Genomic DNA, 9,134 nt, shown 5'->3' with positions numbered 1-9,134 from the left:
GTTGTATCGGCTTAATTCTAGTTGGTATTGCATGTAAAAAAATGAAAACTGTAAAAATAATAAGAAAAATATTTAGAACGAAAATCTGAACACTTATTTTAAAGATTTTGATTTTAGATAGGATCAACGGACCAAAAATCACAAATGGGTCCATGTTGGGCCAAGCCCATACTACATATACCCACACAACACTCTTGACACACTTATTTCAGCACATATTCCCCCTCATTTGAGAGAATGAGCCACGAATAGAAAGAAGAGAGGAAGAGAAGAACCTTAAACTTCACTATTCATCACAAATTTCAAATCCACGTAACTTTCAACTGTAGATCGAAGATCCGTTTGTAATTACGCATCGCTCTCCACTTCCTCTTCGATTCTATACCATTTTTAAGGTGAGTACTCCTAAGAACCTTGAGCCATTTTCGAGTTTTCCTTCATTTTCGCGTTTTGGGTATGGAGTGTTGAGATTTTTGTGATTTTGATACAATAGGGAAAGTTCTAGCATGGATTGTAGTTAGCTTCCACACAAGTTTTGAACGAGATAAGGTAAATTGACCTTTTTCTCCTTGAAACCCCCAATTTATATGAGCCTTAAGTTGAGATTTTGATGAAATTGGATTTAATAGAGTGAATTGAGTGTTTGGCATTGGATTGTTGCGGAATTGAATGCTTGGGCTGTTTGCGGAGCACTTGGTGGAGGCTTAGTGCCGTTGATTGACGTTTCGGTGTGATCGAGAAGAGAATTCAAGTGTTGAAAAACTGCCGTCAATAAGGTACGGGTCTTGATTTCGGGTAGGAATTATGTAAAATTATGTGAAAACTTGTGTTAATTGCTTTTAAGATAGTGTTGGATGATGATTGTTGATGATGGTATGGGGCTTAGTGTGTATCATTGTGTTGAAGAATATTGTGATATGTTGTGAATTTGAGAATTAAATGTTTTGGTAAGTTTAATAGAAATTGATGGTGTTGTAATGTATGTATGCATGATTGATTTAATGGATATTGTGTTGAATTGCCTATGAAAAGTTATGATGTGAAAATTTGAGCCAGAGGCCGTGAGAGGGTGAGGTATCCCCTACTTAGTAAATTATGGTAAGTGGTGACATCGTGTTGTGAATCGTTGATGAATTAATGAGAATTGGTTGGATATTTAATTGTTAGTTTTGACCTGAAGATCAAAACTCCTTTCATGAATTCCACGCTAATTTATTTAGTTTCTTGATCTTTTTCTGGAGTAACCTATATTGTTAAGAAAATGAAAGAGCCTGAAAGTCACTAGATTATGATACAAACCCTCGTCAAATTGATTAAGGAGCATAGTGAGATAGTCACTAGATTATGATCCCATGGCCAGTCATTGAAATTGAAAACCATTTTTTTAACTCGACCTTTAAATGTTTTTTTTTTCTCTTTTCTTAATCTTTCTTCATCCACTATTTTGTTGATTAATTGTTGGTTAAAAAAAGAAAAACTTGATTCTTATAAAAACGTTAAGACTATTAAGTAATTTATAAATTTTAGGGAGGAAAAAACTATAGTTTTAGTCGAGGCAATTACATGTGGAAATACCGATATTGACTTTTACAAGAAACTAATAGAAAAAGTTTTAGAAATTAAAGAGAAGTACAGCAACAAAGTTTAGAACTACGGAACTAGAAATATCTGAAAGATGAAGAAAAAGAACAAGAGTTGTGCACACGAGGATATGGCTCATCAGCATCACTCATGCAGTACTTCTATGTTTTTTGATCTTGTTAACATCATACTATATTGCATTACATATAAGAAAAACATTTATTCTGCAGCCTACAGCTAAAAAATCTAATTGCAACAACCACAGCTTAAATTGGACGGAGTAGTAACTGAAATGTAACAAATATTTTCCTTCTATACACATGTTAAGCACTTCCCTTTAATGCAGTCCTTCAAGCTAGCCATCACCAATTAAATTAAGTTGGGTTTTCTAGTACGAATTGATGCCATCATTTATACCGAAATGAAAAAAAAATGCATTTGTTGTGTCTTCCCTCTGCCTAAATTTCTTGTATGGTAATTAAATATAAGCCAGTTGCTAGAAGCTCAACTTCACTGTACAATTTTCCTTCTTAAAGCCCAAGTGGTCCTAAACCTGAATAATCAAATTTCAACAATGCCATTTGAGGACCAAAATTGACATAGTGAGAATGAATGATCATTTGAAATAGAAGGATTTTGATTACCTGAGGCAGCAGCCATGGGGTTTATCCTGGGAATGCGCCATATTTCCTTGCGTTCCACGACAACAGCATTAGATGTAAGAAATGCCTTCGCCACAGATGCTGCATGCTCTATGCAACATCTAACTACCTGCAGATTACAAAACTAATAACTAAGTATCAAAGATTAATTTTTCACGTGGAATTTGTTCCCGCTTCCTCCATAATTTCCGCCTACTCAAGCTCCTCCTTTTCATAAAAAAAGAACTATCAAAATTATCATTATAAAATGAATAATATTAGTATGGATAGAGAACTTTAGTCAATATTTCTGATCCAGAAACACTGTGATCACTGGCTTCATTAAATTCATACAATAAGATACTTATTTTGGCATACTGCTTTTGAATCTTATAATAATTACTTACACGTCATAATGAATAAAATCAATGGCAGAAATAAAAATTAACCTTTGTTGGATCCATGATCCCGGCCTTCATAAGATCCTCATAACGTTCTTTCGAAGCATTATAGCCAAAATGCGCATTATCATCCGATAAAACCTGCAACACACAAGAAGTCCCGATTCAATATCTGTTATGAGTTGAATTGACTAAAAGCTGCAGCAGACGGAAAAATCTGAGAAGAACCTTTTCCACGACGACGTTGCCATTTACACCAGCATTTTTGGCTATCATTCTAGCAGGATAGCTCAAAGATCTTTTGAAGATCTCAGCTCCAATCTGCAGATATATATATATATATATATTCTAGATAAAATTTAAATTTCTCAAACGGACAAAAATGCACAACATAAAGCATGCTTAGTTGGAAGGGCTTGGTATGAACCTTGTTATAGATTCTACGCTAGTTAAGATGATGGGAGACATAGCTTCATAAAGCAGATAATTACCTTTTGTTCTTCATTTTCTAGGAGGTTTTTTATGCTATCCACCTTCTGGGATAGCCTTAAGAGGCTGCAACCGCCACCAACCACTACACCTTCCTCGATTGCTGCCTGCAATGTTTGGAGTCAGAATTTTAGAGATTGACTAAGCACAGTATCCCGTTAGGGGAATTTCTTTGGTGAAGAATGAAGTTGGATAAAAAATGGAGATTGTAACTACATTTTAAGGCAAGTGTGCATTATACATGATATTTTTTTTTTAAATATTTTTCTTATTGTAAAACAAACAATCTTCACTATTCACCATAGTATTACTCTTTTGTTAGATCTAAGAAATGGGAATACCTTGGTTGCATTGAGAGCATCTTCAATTCTTAGTTGTTTGTCCTTCAACTCTACTTGTGTTTGTGCTCCTACCTATGGTTTAGATTTCACGTGCTAAACTGTGAATGCACTTAGAAGCAAGAACGTTACATTCTAGATTATCAAGGTGCAAAATAAAATGTGATTCACGTTACCTGAAGAATGGCAATTCCCCCTGATAATCTTGCTATCCTTTCACTTAATATCTTCTTTTGGAAATTTTCTTCAGTGTTCTGCAAGTGTGAAATAAAATGTGTTAATCCCATTATATTGAGTAAATTACCATTTTGGCTTAAAAAAATTAATTTTTGAAAATGGTTCTCAAAACAAAGAAATGATATTTTGTTCCTTCAAAGACTATCAAACCGAATGCAATAAATATAGAAAAACATATTTGGAAAAAGAACTTTAGAGATTAGATTTTAAAGCAGTTTTTTTTAAGCCTGTTTATTTTTTAAACATAATCATTTTAAACTTTTTTTAGAAAAAATTTAAAAAAGTAGATTGGAAAAATGTTTTTGAAATTGAATTTCTTTCTCAATTTTTTTCATGTACTTTCTAAATAATCTGTTTAAATAGTCCAACAAATGAGCCATTTTGACACTAATGAAAAAAATGGTGCATTTTATTCAATTGGAATCATATTTGGAGGGGCAACACTCATTTCTTTTTTCCAACACTATTTTGTCAAAGATTAAATCTTTTGGGACCAATAGTTTATCCTATATATGTTAACCGTGCAATATGTTATTGTATAACTTAACACTAGTCAAATGCGATATTCTTTTATATTTCATTTTCTGCATAATGTGCTGAATCTCAAAAGCCAAAGTTCTGCATGCACCTCAACAAGGCTCCGAATTTGATCAACCCTCTTTTCGACAGCAGCTCGTGTAGTCCCATCGGTAACTATTAAGGTAGAATTCTTTGTTATGACAACTTTTGTAGCAGAACCTAGCACATCCTTGTTAGCTTTTTCAAGTGTCAAACCCATATCTTCTCTGATTACAGTACCTGTAGAAAAAAAGTTTGAAAAGCCAACAAAGAAAAGAAGTAAAAATCAATAGAGAATAACAGCTTACACTTCAAGACTTGTCTTGATTTCAAAAAAACTGTTACTTTTCCAAAGTAACTCATCAAAGCTCGCTTTTTAAAAGATAATTTTTTAAAAGTAATAGTATTTATATTTAGTAAGTCAAATTAAACAGAATTTTTAGTAAGTACAAGTAGCAATAATTGTGTTTAGTAAAAAAGTTTTTAAGATTTTAAAAAATCACAATAAATATAAATATAAGAATAAATCTAAATATTTATTAACATTGAGATTATATTAAACTTTATAATTATGATAAGAACAAACTAATTTAAAAAAGCTCATTCTTAAGTGTTTTAAAAAACAATTCTATTTTTTATAACTATAAATACAAGTAAATAATTCTTTTATTTACCAAATACAAAACGTAGTGTTTGTGCTTTTGAAAACACTAGCACTTCTCCAAAAAACTTTATCAATCCAAGCCTAAATCACAATGGTGCAGATGGTAACTAGTGCTTCATTTATTTGTTATTGCCTTCCCTTTTCAAGATATAAACCAATTTCATGCAAGGGCTGAGTTCATCTGTTTGAATATAACACTAGATTCTTAGTAACACAACATGATTAAGCTTCTAAGTTGAAGAACTTTTAATCTTGTACCTCCTGTCAAGATGGCAATGTCTTCTAAATAGTGCGTTTTGCGCTCGCCAAATGCTGGAGCCTTGATTGCAGCTACCTTCAGCACACCCTTGAGCTTATTTTTTATGATCGGTGCTAGAGCTTCTTGCTCAATGCCTTCTGCAACTATCATAATTGGATACTTCTCTATCACAGCACTGTTCAATATGTTAATCATCTCCTTTGGGTTTGTGATTTTTTTGTCCACCAAAAGCAACTGTAACAAATAATTATACACCAATACGGATGCACAAGTTAGAGAAAAAAGATTCTAACAACAAAGCTTCTAACATAATATTAATGCAGAAGCACCAAATGAGTATTAGTACAAGATACAAGTATTAATACATGTCACCAATTTTTGAAGCTTATGTATATGATAGCTGTTATACCTTGCAGTTATGGAGTTCAACAGTCATCTTTCTTCGATCAGTTACAAAGTATGGCGAAAGATATCCGCGATCGAATTGCATTCCTTCCACTATCTCTAGACTATTCTCAGTGCACCTTCCTTTCTCAATTGTCACTACTCCCTTCCTTCCTACTTTATGCAGGGCCTCGGAAATCATGTTTCCAATAACATAATCATTCCCGGCGCTGACAGCTGCAACATGTGTGAGTTCATGATCCTCAACCTACAAATGCAACCAATCTTGTTGAATTTAGCAAGACTTTGAGTTTTTCCAAGTGACAAGTGACAATTGGCAGCCAGCAAAAACCATAATTAAACCAACATCTGCAACCAGATAATTTTTTTTACTATGATTCTTGAAATCCCCAATTCTTCAAAACAGAACCAGAAAAGTTACATCAAGATGGAGCTTACTTCTCTTGACATCAAATTGAGTTCAGCAACAAGTGCTGCTGCTGTCTTCTCAATTCCACGAGCAATTTGAACAGGATTCATTCCAGCTGCAATAACCTACAAAAGGAAAGGGAAAAACAAGAGCACATCAATATACGACAATACCTTACAATCTGGAAGCACCAAAATTAACCAACACTTTTTTATGTTACTGCTGGTTTTGGTTGCGTTATTCACAAGTGGGATGTGAACTAGTTGGAAGGTTGCATGGGGAGGTTAGAGAATGTTAGTGTTTTCCATGCTAAGCTTCATGCTTTTCGAGAGGTTTGATTCTTGTTTCGTGAAACAGACTGTTTGGAGGCTTTCTCGATGGTGAATAGAGATCAAAGTGAGGATAATATTATTAAAATATTATTAGAGTTGTTATAGTTTGGAGTTAAATCAGTAATGGTTAGTAGTTAGTAGATTAATATTTATGAGATTAGTTAAAAATATCTTTATAAATAGCATGACTCTTGTATTATGTAAAATAACTTCAACACAATAACTTTATATAATATTATCTTCTTATTTTGCTCTTCTCCCAAAAATTTAACAAATATTATGAAAAACGACTTAGTGCATAAGATTCAAGAGACTATAAGTTAAAATTGGAAGACCAATATTAGCTTGGTTCAAAGAACTGCCTACTATATTGCTGATCTTATGGCTATCTCGGAGGCAGTGCACTATGTGAAATAGTTTCCTCCTTAGAATCTTATTAGCTTAGACAGGAATCCAGCCAATTAAATTTTTTTCCTTTTTTTTTTCTTTCTTCTTCTTTCATATAGTGATTCTGATTTTTAATCCTTAAAGTAAAGGGAACATCTACTCAATGTGGAAGAAATGATACTGATTTAGTGGTTGTGTGTGTACCTTCGTGCCTTCGGTGATTAGGCCGTGAGCAAGAACAATGGATGTAGTGGAGCCATCACCAGCAAGGTCATTGGTTTTTGCACCTGCTTGTCTTACCAATTTAACTCCAACATTCTCCAATGGGTCTTCCAATTCAATCTAAAATCACATTTGAAAATAAATAAATAAAACAAAATAAACATAAATCCGTGTCAAATTGTTAGACTAGAAATTCATCATAAAACTCTAGACGTTCAACTCAAACAAATTCCATAAAAATGAACTCGATGGATAATACTGTTTTGAATAATTAAATGTAATCCGAGTACTTGATATTGAAAATGATTGCAAAGTATCTACATCAGCTACTCAGGGTGGTATTTAATGATTGTGAGACAAAAGTTTCCAGCCATGTGAAACCCATATATTCTCTTCCGCATTATTTTTTCAATGTTTATTGTCTATAACTATTACAAAAGTTTTACCGGTCTTTTAAAATGACGTTGCAAGTTACTTGCATAAATTAAACTCAAAGAGTTATTGTTGTTGTTAGAGGATTGCTAAAGTTATTTAATAGAATAAATGATTCAATTTATTTTTAAAAATCATTCATTTTTAAATTAATTTTTGAATTTTTTTAATTAAATTCATTTTTTTTTATTTTAAACTAATCACATTAGTCATTCTATTGCTTACAACATTAATTACTAATATGATAAATTTATGAAATTAGATTAAATCAAATTCTAAATTGAAGATTTAATCTAGTTGTATAAATTTATTATCTTAGCAATTAATTAGAATTATTTGGTATGTGTTGTGGCCAATATGGCATTAATTAAGGGGAGTGTTAGGTAAACAATGACCATGTTGAACAACATGAACAACCATCAATCAAATAAAAACATATTACACCTCTAAATTAATTTTCTAAATTTTAATATTAAAATAACCATCCGTACACCTAATAAAATGAACATCCGATATATCTATTGTTCACATTATTTAATATTTTCATTATCTACCTATACTTTTTCTTTAATTAACGGGTCACGTCGATAAATTTTGATGCGTTAGCAATAAAAGTAATAAAAGAACTAATGACAAATTTAAAATCTTTTGAAAGAAGAATTTAATTAAAAATTTTTTTTTGAATATTAATTTAAAAATGAGTAATTTTTTAAGAACAATTTTGGCCATTTACTCTTATTTAATAGAGGGTGCAAAGAAGAATAGTAAAGAGATGAAAATTCTTCTAATATATAATTAGATGACTATTTAAAAAGATGTATCATTTTATTTTATTAATTTTTCGAAATAAACTATGCCCTCGTATTCCTTCTCTTGGCACAAAATTAGAATTGTTCTTAAAGAATTGTGGATATAATATATTATATCTTCTAAATAAAAAAATGAATTTTTGAAAAGGAAGAAACCTCTTTGAGAACAGTTTCTCCATCATTGACGATCTTGGGAGGTCCATACTTATTCTGGAGCACGACATTTCTGCCCTTTGGACCCAATGTAACTCCAAGCAGCTCTGCCACCATGTCCACCCCTGCCTGCATCATCTCATTTTAGTGAACCCAACAAAATCTAAACAAAATTTGTGGTGTCAAAACAACAACTACTACTATAATTATTATTATTATTATTACCAGAAGCTTCTTTGTAGCTGAACCATCGTGGTTAAAGTAAAGCTCTTTGGCCATAGCTCTTGGATTTAGAACAGAAGGTGTTCGGGGTCTTGGAAGTGATGAATTGGCAAAGGAGAATGCAGATATAGGTGATGGAGAACATGCCATTGCTATGGTTTAATTTACTTGGAAGCTTGTGCTGTGTTGTGTTGCGATTTGTATAATGTAATACGTGCTGCAATAATTTGGAGCCTGGAGGCCGGATAAGAGTGGCAAGTGACACTCTACACTCTCGAGTCGAAGAAATATCCGTAAACTCTTATCTTTGATGAGAAAATGCGAAGAAAAAATATCTTTTGGATTGGTTTTGGCACTATTCCGTTTCGTGGCGAAGAAAAATTTATATATGCGGAATTTTCAGAAAAATGGGATTTATTTGTGATTTTTCAAAATATGAGAGACCGAGCTTAGAGCTTATTTGAGTTTTGGAAATGTCTTTGGTGGAAAAAGTATCCTCTGGATTTTGGTGAACTAAGTAGAAATATTCTTAATGTGTAATTAAGATTAATTCTATATATAAGTTTTTTATAATTCTATATGTAATCCAATACTT

General features: G+C 32.3%; 1 protein-coding gene and 1 long non-coding RNA gene across 2 annotated transcripts; one reads left to right on the top strand and one right to left on the bottom strand.

The window, feature by feature from the left end:
- The first annotated feature begins 214 nt into the window (after positions 1–214).
- LOC130981986 (uncharacterized) lies at positions 215–1,031 on the top strand. Its single transcript, XR_009087069.1, has 3 exons — positions 215–395; positions 494–549; positions 630–1,031. It is a non-coding gene; the product is annotated as an uncharacterized LOC130981986 (long non-coding RNA).
- A 567-nt stretch (positions 1,032–1,598) lies between these two features.
- On the bottom strand, positions 1,599–8,881 carry LOC130981985 (chaperonin 60 subunit beta 4, chloroplastic-like). Its single transcript, XM_057905774.1, has 14 exons — positions 8,543–8,881; positions 8,321–8,446; positions 6,906–7,043; positions 6,012–6,107; positions 5,578–5,820; positions 5,168–5,402; positions 4,316–4,485; positions 3,627–3,704; positions 3,454–3,525; positions 3,115–3,219; positions 2,852–2,944; positions 2,672–2,764; positions 2,226–2,352; positions 1,599–2,134 (listed from the first exon to the last, which is right to left on the bottom strand). The coding sequence occupies exons 1-14, from the start codon at positions 8,687–8,689 to the stop codon at positions 2,112–2,114; spliced, it is 1,746 nt and encodes a 581-aa protein (XP_057761757.1). The 5' UTR covers positions 8,690–8,881; the 3' UTR covers positions 1,599–2,111.
- Positions 8,882–9,134: the final 253 nt, after the last annotated feature.

Source organism: Arachis stenosperma, chromosome 5 (genome assembly GCF_014773155.1).
Source record: "Arachis stenosperma cultivar V10309 chromosome 5, arast.V10309.gnm1.PFL2, whole genome shotgun sequence".
In the NCBI taxonomy this organism is placed as follows: domain Eukaryota; kingdom Viridiplantae; phylum Streptophyta; class Magnoliopsida; order Fabales; family Fabaceae; genus Arachis; species Arachis stenosperma.
The sequence above is the reverse complement of the archived record's forward strand: the minus strand, read 5'-3'. Positions and strand labels throughout refer to the sequence as shown.